Source organism: Hesperophylax consimilis, chromosome 13 (genome assembly GCF_061612785.1).
Source record: "Hesperophylax consimilis isolate HC1 chromosome 13, BYU_Hcon_1.0, whole genome shotgun sequence".
Taxonomy (NCBI): domain Eukaryota; kingdom Metazoa; phylum Arthropoda; class Insecta; order Trichoptera; family Limnephilidae; genus Hesperophylax; species Hesperophylax consimilis.
In genome coordinates, this window is record NC_142848.1 from 2,313,519 (window position 1) to 2,334,854 (window position 21,336).

The 21,336-nt window shown below is 34.2% G+C and overlaps 1 protein-coding gene across 1 annotated transcript in view; it reads left to right on the forward strand.

Moving 5' to 3' along the window:
* Trpm (transient receptor potential cation channel, subfamily M) overlaps nt 1–21,336 on the forward strand; it is a 611,727-nt gene that overhangs the window by 494,626 nt on the left and 95,765 nt on the right. The window contains exons 6-7 of the mRNA XM_089638723.1: nt 3,677–3,890; nt 13,031–13,190. Coding sequence (XP_089494849.1) covers nt 3,677–3,890; nt 13,031–13,190 — 374 coding nt within the window. The remainder of the gene's footprint in view (nt 1–3,676; nt 3,891–13,030; nt 13,191–21,336) is intronic.

Sequence of the window (21,336 nt, forward strand, 5' to 3'; positions counted from 1 at the left end):
AAATTTAATACTATGATTATTAAGTATTTTTTGGTTTTTGATATTGTTACAGCTGTTTCGGCTTTCAAGGCCATTTTCAAACTGTTAAATTTGATTGTAATTAAATTTAAAAAAAAAATTAAGTGGTTTCTACGAATTAAACACAAAAACAATAAATACTTAGTGCAAAAGATTTTTTAGTCGCTCTAGAGTACAAAAAATCATTATACACAAGATTCTATAGACCTTGATAATCTGGAATAATTTCATTAGTGCTTTATTTTATTTGTTGATATAAGAACAAACCAAATATTTATTTTCACATAATATTATATTTGAAAGATCCCTTCGGCCCAATAGCTCGTTACAATTTTTCCGATATCTTGCCTCTTCACCTCGCTTCCCGATGCCTCGAAGAAAGCTTCTGAAAACAAATTGTTTATTTAATTCCGCCCGTTTTCATTGCTTTATATTATCTCCACAATCTTTAAACTTTTCCAATAAGTTTATCTGATTTGTGTAAAAGCTGAAAATTGGGTAATTAGTGTCGAGTGAATGGTTTTTGTTGAAAGTCGTTATATTTCACTTTACCTTGTCATCATTAATTACTTAAAGAAATGTCGAGGATGATAATATAGATTTGTCTTCTAAAAATAGTTTATTTGATTGTTTAATGTTTCTAATTGATTCATCGGTATTAACTGTCCTTGCTAAAATATGTGAGCAAAGCGTACTCTAGTGCGCTTAACTTCTCCTTACTGGCTCCTGAAAACTCTATGCCCTGGTCCGTTTGATAGATTCTCCTATCTTAATAAATGGATTGCAATTTTTGGAGCCCAGTATTGTCCCTGTTTGACACCGGTGTGTTAGCTGGAAACAATATTGCTCTGGATTACTTCCACTGGGGCACCCAACTGGAATTTTTTCAACATGTCCATCTTACCACATTCTTTGGGGTTACATGATAACCCAACACAATGACAAATCAACACACCTTTAACGAGTGATATAAGAGTAAAGTCATTAGAAGCGATGATAAAATAACCTCTTAACCTAATCTGCGTTACCTATTTAACATAGTTTGAGTTATGGACTTTCGAGCATGTAAACTCGGCCACCCTGACAAATCGGCAATTGACGAGCATTTAATTGAAACCGGCCATTACTTTGGATTTTTTCTTGAACTCCTGGGAAGGCCCAAAAAACATTGAACACCCCTACTTACAGAGGCGATTTAAATTCATAAAAACTCCAATTAATATTAGTAAAGACGACGGGGCTAAGCTCAACAGTTCTTGGTATTCGGTAGTAGACGACTACACCTAAACTAAACACAGAAAATAATTTTAAATTGTACTCTAATACCAGCTCTTTGAGGATTGGAGTTAGCAACACACAGATTGCAGTTGGCACATATAAGCACACACTTCATACAATCTAGAAGTTCAGACAAATCCAGTTAAGAATTTTTCCTCATAAAACACATTACACATTGCAACGTAAAATCGTTAATTAAATACAACCATCAGATGGTAATAGTAATAAGGCCAAATGAGCCGCAGTACTAGTTAGTTAGACACATGAAAGGGTATTGTTGTAAGCCCTAGCTAGTTAGAGGATTACGAAAGAATCCATAAAATAAATAAAAAAAACTCTTTCCAAATCTGCCCTGATAATGGATAGTGTAATTCTGTCGGAAACATTGGCTAATGTTGGAAGTAGCACAACGCGGCATAATACCCCAAAAATAGTCACTCAAACGGTGTGTTGAATTGTCATTGTGTTGAGTTGTTCGGTTACCATTCTTTGGGACTAACCACCGAGCAATAATAGAATCTTACCATTATCTCATATTGCTTTATTTATTTATTTTTCGAGTTCTTGGTTCATTATAATCGTTTATTGGTAACCGAGAAGAAGTAATTCAATGATTTTTTCAAAATGAGTAGTCAATAACCGTTTTATTATTCATCAAGATATTATTATCTTCATCAAAATGCGGCTTCCTAATTGCTTTGCTTGATTTAAGATATTTTACAAATAATTATCAAACCGCCAATTAAGTGCGTTCATCTTATTTATTAATTTTCATTTCCATGTCTTGATAGCCGCGATGGTTCTCAAGTAATTAACTTTAATAATTAAGGCTTCCTAATCCTCGGGCACTTTGCAGCGGAAGTTAGGTTATAACTTGTAAATATTTACTGAGTGAATAAATAGTGAAAAATACTGTTTTTATGTAGTTACGGTTCTTCCCTCTTCCTTGCTTACAACATGGATTTCGTGTTTAATATAATTTAATTTATACTACATAAATTTATTTTCTGTGAAATACATATTACGTCTAAAAGGGATCCAAATGATAATCTAGTCTCCTTCAACGGAAGCAATCTTCCGAACATGGGTCTTGAAGAGTCCCATGTTGTAGGAGGGAGGAAACACAGAGGCCGGCAGCTCGTTCCACAGCCGAGCTGTTGAACTTAAGAACGAATCGTAGAAGCGACCCGTTCTCATGTGACAAATGTCAACCGTGTACAAATGTTGGGCGCGCGTTTGGCGTGTATCCCGACTATGCACCGGTAAATGTTCGTTTGTTCAAAATCGAATCCAAAGTTCTTAACCGATTGCTTTGAAATTTTGACAGAACAATGCTTACTGGGTTTTTATATACCTATATTATACAGTTGTCACCTGTGACATCTGTATAAAACACATGATAAAAAAACAGCGCCATCTGTTGGACGTAAAAGCAACACGCGCTATTATTTCTCTATCTTCACAGACAGACTGAGCCACAGCAATGCGTGGCGTGGTACAGCTAGTCATAAAATAAAACAAATATGAAGAGATAGGTATGGAAATAATTTTTTTATTTTCGTTAGATCAATACAAAACAATATTTATGGGTTGTAATAATTTTGTCGCTTGCCTCTAAAATGTTTTAGTTTTACTTTTCGCCTCAAAATTGGGTTGTATTCCTAATTTAAAAAAAATTAAAATTTAATTAATTTTTAAAAAATTTCATGAAGTATTTTTCGGTTTTCGGGAGCCAATCTTACATCAGAAACACGTTTTTCTTAAAATTAAAACATGCTAAAAAGAGCTAATTCAACACAGGACATCGTGTCATTTGAAAAAAATTGGATTGGCCCTTTTAAAAACAAGCCACAAAAAAAGATCTATTTAAAAAAAATATTTTAAATGTTTGCCTTTCATTTTGCGTTTAAATCATATCCTTCTGAACAAACCCTTGTTTCTGTTGTAAATGTTTTCGGTCTATCAGCTCCATTAGATTCCAAATGGGTTCTTAGAATCTATTTACTTGCGCAAAAAATCTTAAAGAAAATGGAACGAAAAGCAGAAGGCTTATCTTTTTAGATACCGTCGTAATAATATATTGACGGTGGTCTCCGGAGACAAATGGTTTCAAAGAGGAATATTAAAAAAAATAACGAATGCTCAATTTATTGTAGATATTAGAGAAACATATAAGTAAATGCTTTATAGATATCATTTTCGTTAAAATCACATACTTTAAATATTATCTAACCTCTGGGTTGTGGGGGTTGGTTTTTTTTCATACATTTCATTTTATGCCTTGCTACACTAGCGCCTCTAGCGGCCAGAGTTGCCAGCCAGTACAAGTAAATACTGCCAATATTTTAGTGTATTAATATTGAATGTTTGTTTTTTCCAGTATGTCCGCCTCGCCTACGACACCAGACCCGAGCTGATCGTCCAGTTGCTGACCAGGGAGTGGGGCTTGGAGTTACCCAAGTTGCTCATCACGGTGCAGGGCGGCAAGGCCAACTTTGAGCTGCAGCCCAAGCTGAAGAAAGTGCTAAGGAAGGGGCTGCTCAAGGCGGCCAAGACCACTGGCGCCTGGATCTTTACTGGGGGGACCAACACAGGTGATTGTTTATCTGTGACACCTCACAAGAAATGTTCTTATGGCCATGTTTAGGTTTAATAAGGTTTAGCGGGAGGGCTCATATTCGATAAGAAGATTTAGTTCATACATCATGGCTTGAAGATATTTCTTTCCCAGAAAATTGCTTGCATTATCATAAGATTACCTACGAAAGTTGATGCAGTATCCAAAACAGTGGTAGAAAGCTGCCTTACGAACTTTCAAAATATATGTTTTTCATATTTTTAAGGTGACACGATTCTCTAAAATAAATTCGAAATCTTAAGAACGGCTTCATACAAAACTTAAATTTAGATTAAAAGGTTTAGCAAATATGTACTATGGATATGTGCTGCTTTATTTATTTGTGTTTTAAATTAAAAAATATATCAAAGAAATTAATAAAAAATAATCTTTCCCAATCTATTATTATAGATTACCAAACTTTAAACAAAACACAAATAACTCCTTCTTTAGCCAACGTTTCGGACAGCATTGCAGTGTCCATCATCAGGGCAGATGTGAGATTAACACATCTGACCTGATGATGGATACTGCAATGCTGTCCGAAACGTTGGCTAAAGAAGGAGTTAGCGCAACATGGCATAACACCCCAAAAACAAATAACCAAAATACTTTTGGCCGTGAAAATCTTAAATCATATTTAACTCTTTGCACGCGGCCGTATCAACTGTTGTTACGGCAAAAAGTCTATACTCACACGCGGCTGTATCAACAGTTGATACGGCAACTTTGACGGTCGATATTCCCGCTCTCTTTCGTCATAAATGTATTTCTTGCTCACTTGGACATTTGTAGAACTATCACGATGCTGACATCTACAAGAATTTCTCAAAAATAAAATTGTATTTCATAAAAAAAGATCGATAACCAAGTGCGCCTCTTCGCGCCTTTTAGTCCTTTAGTTTACATTTTTGTCAACGGATGGCGTTAGTACTAGTTTGTCATTCACAACTTTTCATAACTAAGAATGATCATGGTGTCCCACTTGTGTCCACTTGTGTCTATAAACACAGTGGCCTAAGTACACACACACCGAGAGTGGTTTATTTATGACGCCGAGTGAATGGCGGGACCACATTCAAAAGATACGGTGCGTCTTTGTATGAAATTTTATGTTTTTGTTTTTATAAACATCTAAGAGTGTTGACACACGAGGATTTGTTTTCATATTGTGGAGAATAATCTGTTCTGTCTATATAGTCCAATAAATCATGCCAGAATGCTATAATTTGACATTTAATTGCATGCATAGGTATTTGAAAATATGTACCGCGTACGGGTATAGATAAAACGGAGCAAATTAACGCGTTCAAAAGGAACACAAATAAATAAAGTAGCACATACAGAACTAGATTTTTGCTACACCTAAATCCTTTGATTAAAAGGATAATTATTCAGTTTGTCTAGGTATTTTGTCCTCAAATTCAAGTTTAAGTTTTGTATAAATATGCGTTCCCCGACCGCGACGCGACGTAAGTGGAGAAGGAGTTTACAAAAATTTTCGGCGTGCGGCCTGCCTCATTGGATGGACCTACGGTCGATTTTGCCCTAGTAGGCATAGAAAATTGTTCTTTCTGCGGGGCTTTTAACTAATAAATTCTAATCAACTGTTATTTATTATTTATTTATGCATTTGCTATGCCTTCTTGTTTCTCCACTTTCCTACGTCAATACCTTTTTACAAGGCTAGGTTTTCCTTAAATATTCTATTTTCAATCCAGATAATATTTAATTGAAATAATACAATAACTTTGTTTGTAACCATGATTTTTTTTTAAACCGACCGGTTTCGCTTAACACAAGCATCTTAAGGGTATAAAATTTATTAATTAATCAGTTTAATTTTATACCCTGAAGATGCTTGTGTTAAGCGAAACCGGTCGGTATTAAAAAATAAATTAAAATAAATCGTGGTTACAAACAAAGTTATTGTTTTATTTCAATTAATATGTCAAACCACAAAGCGACTGCTTTGTACCAAAATACAGATAATATTTGGTTGCTGTTAATGAGTCGTGGTCCTTGACTTGTTTATTTTTAAAGTAAGTTTTAGTTTTCTTACAGGAGCTTGGGTTTTTTTAAGCTTTTCATGGAAATCGGTCTTTTTAGAATCATGTTTCTATTTTGTTGCCCACGTCGGATCACGTTTACCCCGACAAGAGTCAAGTTGTACTCCTTTTCAATACTGCCTTCTCTGTCGGTTACTAAAATACCAAAGTGTAAGGTTCAAGTAGTAAGGTGAATGCTTAAATTAGCCGAAAAGCAAAATTAATTCATTTTACAGTGAGTAATATTCTGAGCCTGATATACCTTCTATACCGAGCCTGGGGTGGAATATTTACCTGGCGTTTGGCCCCACTCTTTCCATAATATTTTTAATATCAAACGCTCGAGCACTTTTCTCTAGTGGGGCGTCTTGCTTTTGGTCGGGTTCTTGTCTGGGAGATTAAACTGTCGAGGATGAGAAACTAAATACTAAAGGAGAAGCCATAAAATATGGTACAAACTATTTCAAGCATTACAGTGGCTTGGAAAAACCGTTTATGATTGAATTACGAATGAATGGATTCCAAAAGAGTGTAAGGAAGAAATAATAGTATTGAAATATCATAATAGTTTGAGCATGTAGAGCAAGCAAATAAACGGAAGGTGTCGGGGATGTTCCATTAAGATATACATTTGGTGTAGATACTTCGTAAACTTAATATTAATAAAAGGATCGTAATTGAGGAATACTTTAAGCTACAACGTCTCCTTAGTATTCTCGGAGAAATTGTCGCTTAAACTTGTAGGCTCAATTTCAACGCTGGGGGCAAAAATGTATATGAAAATAAGCTGAAGATTAAATTCGTATTATTAAACTCCACTGAAATTGCCTTCCAGCTATTCTACTCTTTGCAAAACATAGTAGCATATTATTTTAGTTAATTCACAAAACGTCTTGAAATAAATTGTCTTGAAAACTTTCATTACTTCTTGTATTTGGGATGCCAGCAGAACGACTATATTTCAGAGTTTTATCGGCAATTTCGTAGAGAAGATGTTCAGTTGGTCGCCGTAAGTCGCAAAAATAATCTAGCCGCCATGCAATTTATTTAATTATTCTTACGAACCTTTCGGAACGGCTCTGATAAAGGTTGGATAAAACTTGGACGTGTTGCAAGAATGAAAGGTTCCGACCACCATGATGGCTTCTCTATAATCATCTAATATGATTGTACCGCAAATGAAAGTGACGATTTACCTGCTAATTACTGATATTTTACCTTTTTCCGACTTTATGTCCGGGTTAAATCTTCCCATAGGAAAAACTAAACCCTTCCACACACTTTTGCACAAATGATCATCTAGTCAATCAACATTATGCAAGTGCATTATATAAGCAAAATAAATACAAAATAATATAAGAACAACACGTCAACTCACCAGAGATAAAATGGGAAAATAATTCATCGACTCCAGATATTTTCACATCAGAGGGTTCGGCTCGGTAGAACTCCTAACAGGGCCTATAAATCCTACTAAATCCTCAACATAAATATTTAATCTTATTTTTTCATTAACAGATTTTTGAATACTACAGGAATTTGGAATAGCGACATCAATGATATAAGTTATTTTTTAAATTTTGTCATGTAAAAGTACATCGGGTCTATTATGACTAATCGTTCGGTCTGTTAGTATAGTTTTATCATAATATATTTTATAAAATTCGTTTTATAAAAGTGAATTTGGTTCGTATTCATAATATGGTATTATTTTACGGCAGTGCATCAAGTTATGTTTAATTACCAAACTTTGGTGAATTATTTTTAAAACTTGACTGTTCCTAAATGTATACTCGGACGGTGCTAAAATATAGAACATCCCGATATAATATGTTCTATAGTATCCGAAAAAGCCAAATATTATCTACATAAATCATCAATTTGATTTATATCTTTGATTATATGCTTCCTATAATTTTTAGTATTAATGACTCTATCCTGAATAGCAAACATAAATCCTTCTATTTCTGCGCTCAACTCTTCAATTTCTAACCGAAAACCGGCCACAATAACACTTGCTCCGTGCAATTCTCAACTCTAAAATTCAAAATAGCGTTTTTCATTAAGAAAATAAGTGCTCAATCGACGTAGAAAGTCAAGGGCTTTCCGCCAATTTATCAGTTTCATAATATTAAAACTTAAAATCAACGTAATTATATGGTTTAGTGTTTTTGAAAGTGACAGTTCGGCCCGGTCCAAAGGACCCGGTCTTTAAGTTAGTGTTTTAGTACTTAAGTCAGTTCTAATCTAGTAAATAAGAGACCACCCAGACGTTAAAAAACATTTCCCATCGAGTGAAATCTGGCACGGTCAATTCAGCATACTTTTAGATTCCTTTTTTTGTGTTAATTTTGACGTTTATGTTTGCGGTAGTTTTTGACAGTTGACGTTTGTTTTCGCGGCTGTACCGAGTGAAGTTTATAATATTATTAACTAGTGCTTAGTAGAGGATAATAGTTATATGTTTACAAAGTGAACAATAACGCAGAGAAGACCACTCCAGAATTACCTTCCATCATCTATGGATCAACCGGACGATAACGTACGCCGAAGGAAGAAGAGAGGCGGCGCCCCCCCGCACTCTCCCACAACCGCCGCCGCCGAGATCCCGGGCACCAGCTGCAGCAGTCCCAGGCTAGAACTAGGTGATATTTCGGACGAGGATTCGGACAATTCTGAAGAATACTTTAGATCTGGGAAAGAAGCTCTAAGCGATGTCCAGATGGCGCTGGAGGAATTGCAGGACACTTTAGCTGAAAAGCAATGTAAGGTAAGCAAGGAGCAGCAACTAAAAATTGCCAGAAACGTAACCTACGTAATTGGTGCTGTATCACAACTTACATTGGACAGAGAAAAACTGAGAGCTGATCTGACTACTGCCCAGGCTGGTTTGAAAGTGGCCCAGGCGGAAAAACGTTCGGTTGAGGACTGCAACCGTCACCTCGCGGAGAAAATTCAGCAGCTAGAGGCGGACCTAGGACCTGTGATGCGACGTGTCGCTGAAGCTACTGAGGCGACCATGTCATTTGCGGACATCACCAAAATAAAAACTAAAGATGCGACTCCATTGCCGATCACTCGTACAGGACAAGCAGTAGGACCTACAAAGCCTACTATATGCGTTTTTCCTAAGCTGGATAGCATTAAAGACAGCGAGGAAACAAAACAAAATGTAAGAAAAACTTTAAAGCCCTCAGCTTTAGGTGTCCGAGTAACCGGCATGAGAAACATACGAAATAAGGGAGTAGCGATTCATACTGCCAGTGTTGAAGACCAACAAAAATTATTAATTGCGCTCACTAATACGAATTCAAGTACTTTAAGCGCACGACTACCAGCAAAAAGACATCCCAAGGTAATATTTTTCAATGTACCTAGAGAGTTATCCGATGAGAGCTTCCTGAATAGCGCTTTAGCTGGAATTCCAAACATGGAGCAAATGGACACTGGAGAGATGATTTCGAATTGCCGACTCAGCCATTTGGCTGGCGCTCGATCTGGCTCAACCTGTCATCGAGTGTATGAGGTTCCGGCTAAGCTACGTCATCTGTTAGTAGAACAGGAACGGGTATTCGTGGATTGGACGGTGTGCCGTGTACGAGATTTTATAGGGCTTACTGTGTGCTCTAATTGCCAGATGACTGGACATTCATTCAAATTTTGTAAGGAAAAACCAAGATGCGCTCACTGCGCCAAGGAAGGACACGGACGTGAATCGTGCCCAAGCGCTGAAGCCAAGCCGGTATGTGCAACATGCACGAGGTTCGGTAAGGCCGCGGACCACCCGACGGGAGACAAGGAATGCCCAGCTTATCAAGCAGCACTATCCAGGGACTTGGCAACCATCGACTATGGCTTTAAATAATTATATAGAAGATGACTGTGAAGTGGACTTTATAAGAACAAACAATTTGAATCAATGGGTAAAAATGAAACGTAAAAGTGAGATAGGAGATTTAATTTGCATCCAAGTTAATATTAGATCAATATGTAAATATTGGGATGTATTACATGTATACTTAAATAGTTGCTGGGAGTTTGTAGACATTTTAATGCTATGCGAAACTTCCATACAAACTGACCTTATTGATTTATATGAGATACCGGGCTACACATGCTATAACTATTGCCGCACTAACAAGTCAGGTGGGGGCATTCTACTATATGTTCGGAATAATATTGTATTCAAACAAAAACAACTAGAATCGTTTTATTTTGAAAATGTATTTGGTGTAATTACTCTTCCAAATAAAGAAAATATTAGTATTTTAGCAATATATCGACCGCCGAATCTTAGCAAACAATCATTTATTGGGGAAATAACATCTGTTTTGACAAGTTTCATAGATCCTCTCGATAATGTTTTGTTCTTTGGGGATGTTAATCTAAATTTGATGAATTACCAAGATCCTGCTGTAATCTCATATGAAAATATTCTAGCTAGCAATTACTTAATCAAGTGTATAGACGGCGTGACTAGAGAAGCAATTGTAGACGGACGCGTTACACGCTCATGCATCGATCACATTTATGTTAGGTACAATAACGGGCATAAACAAGTGGACGCGTTATCAGCGTGCGTATGCGAGATTGCTATAGCAGATCATTACATGGTCGCAGTTAATATTAAATATGACGAGCAAAAGGAACCTTTAAACATTGCGAAGGAGATTATTGTTTTGTCCCAAAAACGTATAGACAGCCAAATACATAAAATAAATTGGAATTCCTTACTTGATGAACAAGACAGTATTACACTGTATCAAAAAATTAAAAACAATTTTATTAACCTATACGAAAGATGCACAGTATCATTCCTGAAAAAACCGAATAAAAGACCAAACAGGATCAAAAATTGGATAACTACTGATATTTTAGAGAAAATTAAAAAAAGAGATTTGCTATTTCGAAGGTGGAAGAATTCACCAACAAATAAAAATTACGAAAATGAATACAAGGCCTTTCGAAATAATGTTAACAAACTAATTACTAAACAAAAATCATATTTTTTTAAAGATAAATTTAAAACATGTTTCAATAATACTAAAAAAACGTGGGATGAGATAAATAAAATTTTAGGAAGAAAAACTAAAAGCAATTGTGATGAAGTCATCTCGCGATATGTGATAAAAGATCAGACAGTGGAAAGTGTAACTAACCAATATGTGAATTATTTTTCAGATACTATATGTCATATGTTGCACAAGTGTGATTTTAAAGCATCTAATATTGATACAGTAGAATTACCTCACAGTATGTACCTACCTAAAGCAACTATCACGGAGATAACAAATATTGTTAAAAAAATTAAAAACTCAAAATCTGCTGCAATGGATAGTATAAGAATGCACGACATAAAAAAACATATAAATATTTTAGCCCCAATTATTACGCACTTAGTAAATAGACTTATTACTCAAGCAGAAATACCTGATGATCTAAAGTGTGCTATAATTAGACCTATTTACAAAGGTGGAGTACACTCAGAGATAGGAAACTATCGACCTATCAGTATCTTGCCTGCACTTGAAAAAATCTTTGAAAAATATATTTCTTTAAAATTAAACAAATACTTACAGAAATTTTCCATTATAGACAAAAATCAATATGGCTTTCAAAAGAAAAAGAGTACTGAAATATTATTACAGGATTTCTCGAATTATGTAAATAATGAATTAAATAAAAAAATGCATGTTTTAGTATTATTTATCGATAATTCCAAGGCGTTTGACACAATTAATCCGCAAAAATTATTAAATATTCTAGAAGCAATAGGAATCAGAGGAAATCTACTAAATTTATTTAAAAATTATCTATCTAATAGACATATCTGTGTAAAAATATTTGAAAAACTGAGTGGGAAAAAAAAAATGTACGCCGGTGTCCCGCAGTGGTCAATTTTGGGACCCACCCTCTATATAATATTTGTATCAATAATGAGTAAACTATTCTCACATGTTAAACACTTTGTATATGCTGACGACACGGCACTGGTCATATCGGATGAACAATTATATACTGCGATTAAATATATGCAAGAAGACTTTATATCTCTGATTAAATGGTGTCATGACGTAGGATTAATTATAAATACAAAAAAAACTAAACTCATGCACATAAGATCTCCACATGCAAAAGTTTCCATCATGCCTGAAATAATTTCTCATAACTTTACCTGCATCCATCAAAATATTGTGCAGCCCTGCTCATGCGAAACGATTGAGCTAGTAAACGAATATGTTTATTTGGGCGTGACTGTTGATTGCTACTTTAAATGGGACATACAAATACAAAAAATTTGTAAACGGCTGCGGGCGATAGTGGGTAGAATATACAAATTGAAGTGTTTCGTTCCTGTGAATACCTTAAGAATTATTTACATGTCACTCGCGGAATCAACTTTAAGATATGGAATAACCACTTGGGGACATTCTTGCAAAACAAATTTAAATTACGCACAATCAATACAAAATTCTATCGTTAAATTACTAGTTAAAAAAAATATTTTTTCGCAAAGACGAAACATTTCACTTTTGTATCAAAATTTAACAGTTTTGCCGGTGCAGGCCTTATTGTGGTATAAAATATTAATTCAGCACATATCTGACTCTGAGTATAAGAGGAAAGTTGAACATGGGCACAATACTAGGTTCACAAAGAATGAAGGCATGCTTGTACCTAAACATAATAATAAATACGGACAGCGAACCCTTGAGTATAATGTGCCTAAAATATATAATATGCTACCTGGTAATATTAAGAAATGCGAATTTCCAAATAGAGTCAGATATTTGCTGAAAACGTGGCTACTAGGTAGAAATAATTTGTATTAGGCGATTTAATGTGTAAGTTTATTGTTATTGTATAAATTAAGGTCTAAGTTGTAATCTGTAAAAAGTTGTAATAAAAATCCTGTTTGACAAACTACTTAACTGTAGTTTAACGGGATATATATGAAATAAATAAAAAAAAAAAAAAAAAAAAATACTCAACCATTTGTTTGACGAAAATTTGTCAACATACGTTACTATTAATATTACTATTTCACGTTTATCCTTCCCTTGTTCAGGTGTGACCCGTCAGGTCGGAGACGCCCTACTCCTGGAGAGGTCCCAGCGAGCGGGCAGAGTAGTCAGCATCGGCATAGCTCCCTGGGGCATTGTGGAGAACAACCACGAGCTTCTGGGGCACAACAGGGATGTGCCCTGCCACTCTATCGCTTCACCGAGGTGGGTTTAACTAATTTATTATGATGTTTATCCTTCGAGAGGTCCCAACGACCACAGATGGTGGTCAGCATCAGCATAGCTCCCTATTGGGATACAATACACCCTGACACTGTATTGTATCCCAATATCCCAATGTTTGTACCTGTTGCATGGACGATTTGTAGGCTGGATTATACTTACTGTATGGCCTCAATAGCGTGTGTGATTTAGTTATTTAGTTTTGTTGTGTGACTTGACTGTGGTGAGTTACACTAAGCTTGTTGTATGGTCTCTCCGAGATCAGTTTTAATTGTTGTATGGCCATTACGAGGACTTGTGTGGCCAGTATGAGGTGAGTTCTAGGTACTTGTTTTATGGCCTGCCCGAGTTGAATTATACCTGTTGCGTGGCCTTTCACGAGCGGGTCATTCGAGACTTGCTCCTTATTATTTATCCTAATCGAGGTAACATATTATATAATTCGTTTTCAAAATCATGTTTGCATATTATAACAAAAATAGTAATTCCGAATAATATAAGACCGGTCAGTGGCTGAGTTCACATCGCGTTTGGGTCTCATCTAGGCGTTGTGTGTTCAATTCCTAGGCTGGCTAAGTCCTCCAACACAACACAAGCAACATTTTCCGCTTACTGTGATGGTAGTAGAAGATTTTCAAATATTCTCAGGTTATTCGCAACCCGGGAATGTATGTCTTTCTTTTAAAAAGAGAGTATTATTTTACCTTTCCTTAGATGAATTAATAGAGTGAAGATACGATACTAAGTAAACGCGCGTGGTTTCACTAACCTAGGTCCTGTGGACATAATTTAGCGTGCCGTTCATATATCTATTTCATTCGTTTACACATATTCATTAAATGGCTATCCTTTTCACAAGCGTTGCTACATTTTTGTTCGATTACGTAGTATGTATATAATGCGTCTTGTATTTTTATAATACCTATATGGTTTTTGCTCCAATGAGCAGGAAAATGTTGCTTGTGCAATGTTGGAGGACTAGATAATAGATCATTAGAATGAAAAAGAATAGATATAAACCCAATACATTGGACCACTCAGCTTTTAACCGGTTGATTTTCTTAATACATGTACATTACTGTAATCGTTTTCAATTTAGCGCACTTGCGGTGAAATATCACTAAATTACGCTATATAAATTCAACGTTATCGTTATCATAACGAATGCAAATGCTTTTCTAGAAGGTGGCGCTTGTGGTTTTGCTCAGTACAGAGTTGCCTCGTATCGCAACCACCTGCCACTAAGCCCGCCGTAAGTTAGCACTAATTATTTCAGGTAGTTAAGCTCGAGTACTGAGGGACTTCAGCATATTTTGCTAGAGGAAAACAGTTTTATAGTGTAATCTAAAACGTAAACATCAAGTCGTTGAATTGTCGATTAGCTTTGAAATAAGGCTTCAAATTAATGAGTCAAGAATTCAGTAAATAAAACTAAAACCTTCCCACGCAAATGCCTTTGGTAGTCAAGATGGCCGCCCATATTTTTATATGGATAAATATTTTGTACACTATTGATGTTTTTTTGTGGTTGTTTATCAAGTTATTATCCCTAATACACTTTCGCTAGATGTATTTTTTCAACTTATCTGTAAGGAAATTATCAAAAGCTATCAGTGAATTCACTATTTTTTGTTAATTTTTACCACGAATTGCTTTATGGTATGAATACCAAAAATATGCTTCGGATAATTTGAATCTTTTCCTACAGTTTTGCTTCAGTAGAATGAAAATAAAATGTTCTAAAAGTTATAATGATTATTGAAGATTTTTTAAAATTAGAAACTTATGAACGCGTATAAGAAAAATTGTGAGAGTTTCCTCTAACCAACATTCTTTCATTCTTATAAAAATGAACTAGCTGATGTGTACCCGGAGTAGCTGAGGGTTATCCTTAGGTAACTTCCCTGATTACTCGACACAGTGACAATTCAACACACTTTTATAAAGTGATATTAATCATTAGAAACGATGAAAAAAATAATGTTTAAAAAAAAAAAATAATGTTTTAAAAAAAAAAATGTTTTAGCCTAACCTAACCTTACCTACTTAACCCAATTAATAAAGTTTTTGTTTCATCACTTTCCATGACTTTATATAACTTTTTAAAGATGTGATGAATTATCATTGTGATGATTTATCCGGTCACCCCTTAAGAGATAAACATATACTATGACGGAATTTTTGTAGGTCCTTTTAAGATATATAATTCCGTAGTAAATCATTTTGAATGAGTGCCCGAAAATATATATTTTCGATATTATTATAAAACATGGACTTTTCCATACTTTACCTAAATATAATATACACGTCCTAAACATCTAAACCTTCTGGAAGAAATTCTCTAAATGATAGTGAACACCCTGTGAAAATCCGTTGCGTAGCTTAGGTGAACTAAGCGAAATCCGTTGCTTAGATTGGAAGAACTAAGCGCACAAACAGACAGACGCGAATAGCAACTTTGTTTTATACTATTTAGAGATTACAAAATAAATAAAATAAAAACCCTCACAAGACTCCGCTTTCAAGTATTTATTCTGCTTATTATCTACCTAAAACGCGTTGATATAAAATTCAGTAATCATAGAATTAATAAGTTTTGGCTTGTATATTCCCTTTAAAAAAACTCGTTTCTATAATATATAATAACCATAATAGAATGGGTCCTGAAATAGAGGTGTCTCTATTTCTAGAACCATCGATAATGTATTCCATATAAACTGGTTGGGTCTGATTCATTCTTGGTTCAAATTTAACTTGGTAAATAAAGTTTATTTAGTCCGAATAGTGGGCGACACGGGCGAGTGTATCCCTCTTTGCAAGTTTAACCAAATCCGATTGTGGGCGAGTACCGGACAAACTTTGAATCATTTTCCTACTAGCTAAACTTTTAAATATAGTTAACTCTTTTGTTAAAGTTTCTTGTAGATGCTACGACACGTTTAATTGAATCAAACAATTAATTTTTCTCTTTGTTTTTGTTATATATCGTGTCACTTATATTCAATTCATACTCGAGTATGTCTTCCTCGGGCGTTCCCGACTTCTTCTAACATTCGATTGCTTGTTTTGTAGTAAACAAATTACTACCAGTCGACTGGGAAGTCATATTGTCACATCATTTCGCGTGTTGATGTGAATCTATTAACAATACATGCCTATTCCTATGTATGTATATTTATCTCTACACTATAACATCTACTAATGTTTTATACCTATTAGTATGCATGTTTTTCTCTATATTTTAATATGGGAGACGGATATGGGTACCGCCGCCCCGGGAACCATTTATTGGATAACTAATAGGTCACCCCAAGTGGGTTACTTCGTTTGGTGACTTAGCAGGGGGCCCGGTTCATGGGTTGAGGTTTATCTGGATCTTGGCGGCGGATGTGTATGACCACCAACTGCATGGCAGGCCGGATCGGGAGAGACTGGTTGAGGGAGACATTTTGACCTCTCCAATAAAAGTCTCTCGGAACATCGCCTTGCACCTCAGTGGGAGGGATAAATTCATTAACCCCAGATTCCTATCCACCACTTGTTCTTGTTCCTTCCCATAACTTCCCATCCTTCCTTTCCGAAAATGACTCACGACACAGCATTCCCAAAGCTGACATAGACCCCGAGGGGAATTATTTTCCACAGGTCCTCCTCTGTGGAGCTAATGTAAAAAATATTATTATATCTACTAATATTATGCACCTATTACTGTGTATATTTATCTATTTACAGTTTTCCATTAAAAAAATTACAAAATTGTCTTTTTTTATCAAAATCTATAAATATTTCTTTCCAAAAAAGATTCTCCGATAACTTTTCTCATCGGGGAAGATGGTCGATATTTTCAAACATTGAAAACTCTTTCTTGAAAGTTGTCACTAAGGTTCTTACAATAACTTAGACATTGTTTATTCGAATTAATTCTTTTTCGTATTTGTCGCAGTAAGAATAGTATTACAAAAAATATCATATTAACCATATAATTTTATCGACTAATTGAATTTTTTTTAGATTCAACATTGCAACCGCTGAAGAAAAATGCCAATAGAAGTGAGTGTTGCACGTATACGTGTTCCCATAGTAAGCTCACTTTTCCTTATGTATTGATTGATTGATTAAATATGTATATTCAAATATCGAATTTCTCCCTTGAGCAGATAATCAAATTAATAATAAAATTGATAATCAAATTGGTAATCATTGGCCTTCATCGTGCCTGCAAGTCGATATGTTTTATTTAACCGATACCTCTTAAAGTTTTTTTTAAAATAAATACTGCTTTAGAAACTATGTAGATAAAATAATTTTCCGGTGTATGTATTTAAAATAAACATCACTTATTCTAAATAATAAAATTTTATTTTGTCAAAAATGCTTACCACATTTTTATTTCATTTTTTACCCCTAACTTAGTAAAATAGAGTGAACTCGATGTTTTGAAAACACATTCGTTTTGTTTAGTAAATTTGAGATAAACTGTAACATCACTTTTTATCCTGTTCATATAATAAAAATATATTTAATAATTTTAATAATTTTCTTACACTTACTCAATCTGTAAAAAATATATATTAATTTGATTGTCTTTAAAAAAAACTACTTTTCTAAATTTTTCTTGATATATTGTACCCTTAATTTCCTCACGCTTACTTAATCTGTAAAAAGATGAATTATTTTAATTATCTTTAAAAAAACAATTTTCTAATTTGTGTACCTATGTTAATATTATGTTTGTATTTATTTCAAAAGTTTTTGATTATTGTTTAAAAAATCATTAGAACTAAATGTAAAGACTCCTCCCATAAACACGAGCTCCTGGAGCTCAACTTATGGAGAAATAGAATAATAATGAACAAATTATTTATAAGTCTGCATATTGTTATCATTTATAATGTTAAATAATAAAAAAAAAATAAAAAATATATATTTCAAAGTTAAACCGAATGTTATGTTGGCGTCAAGTTACGAATTATGAATTATTATTCACTTTGGCTATTTTTAGGATTTTATTTATGGGATCCAGTATAAATATTTGTGGCTAATTGGAGAAAATTGTTAGTTCTCTTTCTATAGAAAAAAAATCGTGTTGGTTATTATTTAATATGTTATACGTATGAAAAAATCGCACTCTATTTTATGTTCTACTTTACTCAGTATTTCGTGTTTTATTGAATATTTGCACAGCAGTCGCTTACGCCCATTCATTCTAAACGTTATTAATATTATCGCGTTCTTTCTATCTCTTTCTGATTTATATATCCCCTTTGAAACTATTTTCAGTCTCATGCACGTGAGTACTAAGTACCTACGTACCCATTGTTATCTTATTTGTTTTTTTTTCATCACAAGTTGCTGCGATAGGTAATCCTGCAATATACTTTCGTTTCGTAATTTTAAATAAAAAATCAGTACCTACTTTGCAGAACACCGATTAGTGACAAAAAACTTCTTTATTGAAAATGTTGTGTGACTTTAAAAACTTTATATTAAGTTTGGGAGGATTAACTTCAGGTCAAACTTTAAGTTTTAATCCAAGCGATTTTAAAAGTTCAAGTTTTTCAGTTTTATTCATTGATGCAAAATGCTCAAGATCAGACTACTGCAAGTTTAAAAAAAAATAGTTTGAATTATTATAATAATAAAACGGTTTTGGTCCACAGATGTGAATGAAATGCACTGTCAATGTATAAAAATAAAATGTGATCTTTAAAAACATTAAATATGTACATATATATACTAAACCTAATCTTTAATTCAGTACTTATGTATATTATTTTTACAATCACTTTTTCAATAATTATTGTTCGGTTGTGGCATCATTTTAATTAAATGAAAGCAATTAATTTTATTCAACCACTATTTTAATACAAATCATCTACATATTTCAGAACCAAAGGCATCTTCATCATACTAAATATTAATTTAAATAAATAAAATTGTATCATTGAAGAAGAACATAAAATGAAAACAGAAAAATAACGGTCACAACTAGGAATTGAACCCAGGATCTATTGTCTTACCTGGACATGCGTCTTAAACCATTCGACTACTGGGACCTATTTCATTTACTTGTCTATTTCATATCGACCTAAAAAAAATTCAGTTTGAGAATTTTAATTGAACTACTGTCGACTGAGCGTTGCGAATTCCCGTTTTAATTCTACCGCTTTGCATTTCGTCTGTCTCTATATTTTTTTGTAAGTTTTTTTTCCGGTTCTTGATAGTGGCCGTTTTAATGCTCAAGTAAACATTTATTTTTCAAATGTGAAATCGTCGTGATTATTTGCACTTTTTCGTTCGAATTTTTCAATATTACGGTACATACCTGAAGCAAGTTTGAAAAAAAAATTGTCAACGAGAGAAGTTTTCTTTGAAAAAATATAATTCCTTATTTGATCCATTTTTTACTCGCATAAATTACATAGTTAGGTATTTTAGTACCTACTTATAAATCATAAAAGTTGTTTTGATTGAATACATAAGAGAAAATTGGAATTACGTACTTTTTGACGTGAGGTCTACTGTTGACAGAACTACTAGTTTTACTACTAGAATTTTTAGATCATCATTTGTAGTATTACTTGTTACGAATTGTGAATTCTTGCTTATTTCTTATCCTATTAATAAATAAATAAACCACTGGTTTTAAAACACCTCGTTCATATTTGATTAATAGTTGTGTTTACAATTATTAATTTTATTTGAAATTATTTAAATTTATTTTCTTTTTCGGAAGCGCCCCTCCATCGCCATCGTTGATAACACTAGTACCTTCTTTCGTGTTATATATCAAAGCTTAACGCCTCCCTCAGATGTGACAAAAACTAGAAGTTATCACCAAGTTTAGTCTCAACTCTTTCCGCCAACACAATTCTCTTTTCTCATTACTGAAAGTTCTGTCTGCAAGTAAGTACTAAAATAACTTTTTGCTTTTTTAAAGCGGGTTCGTTAAATCCACCGAACAAGATAATTCCTAGTGTGATCCAAACTGATTTCAAAGAAAAATAAGTGTCAACTACAGGCCCCAAACAGCCTAATTATCAGTTCAAGAAAGAAACCTTGAATGATGTGTACTTGAGCAAGTTGATGAGTTTTTGTATTTTGGAGTATGTTTACGAGAGATGGGAAGGCTAATAGAAACATTGAAAGAAGGGTAAATGCAGTTAACTCCATTAACGAAGTTGACGCTATAAAAAAGCTGTCCAAAGAAGCGAAGCTAGCAGTCCAAAATGGCGTGCTGGTATCTACACTAATGTATCGCATGGAACTGTCAGATGGAGTATGAAAGCAGACTGAATGCTGTAGAAATTACATCCCTGAGGCGTATGCGTGGTAAAACCATCTATGATGAGGTGAGAAATGTGGAGATTCGCAAATAATGCAATGTGAGCTTAATGAGTAAGAAATAGAAAGGGATGCAGTAATTGAAGAGGTAGTTTGGGCATGTAGAGCTAATTAATGAAGGCAGGAGTATAAGGAAAACGATTGTAAATGCTAGAAGAAGTAGGAAACGCCCGAGGAAGACATGGTACGATCGACTGAACCCGATACTTGAGTCGGGCCATGTCAAGAGTCAAGAATAATAGAAGAGTATGTGTGAGACAATGTATGAATGGAAATGTAGTAAGGAGTGTGTGCCAAGTTGTTTGGCGGCCCGTCCTCTCTTAGTTAGTTGGTTAGTTAGTTGGTTGGTTAGTTGGTTAGTTAGTTAGTTAAAATTTTTGGTCAATTAGCCCCAAGTAAGTGACAATTGAACTTAATTCGGGCACACCGGATACGTTCTGTCGATTTATATCCGATGGTTTTGCACCAAGCAACTACGGTCGCAAGTGTTGGTCATTTTAACATTTTTTCAATATTTAATTTGATATTAGTACATACTGATAAAAATATATTACATTACGGATAGTTAAAATTGCATTTTTACGAAATTTAAAATGTTTATTGCTGTTTTTGAGTGAAAATCGTACGTTTATGAAAAGAAAATACGTTTTTCTCACAAAGTTCTAACTTAATTTTATTACTACCGTTCAAGAATTTTTTCAGGTTTTCTTTCACGCCGATAGATGTCAGTGGGAGGCACTTTTGCAGTTTTCCATCAGTATTAAAAAGCGTAATTTTAACTAGC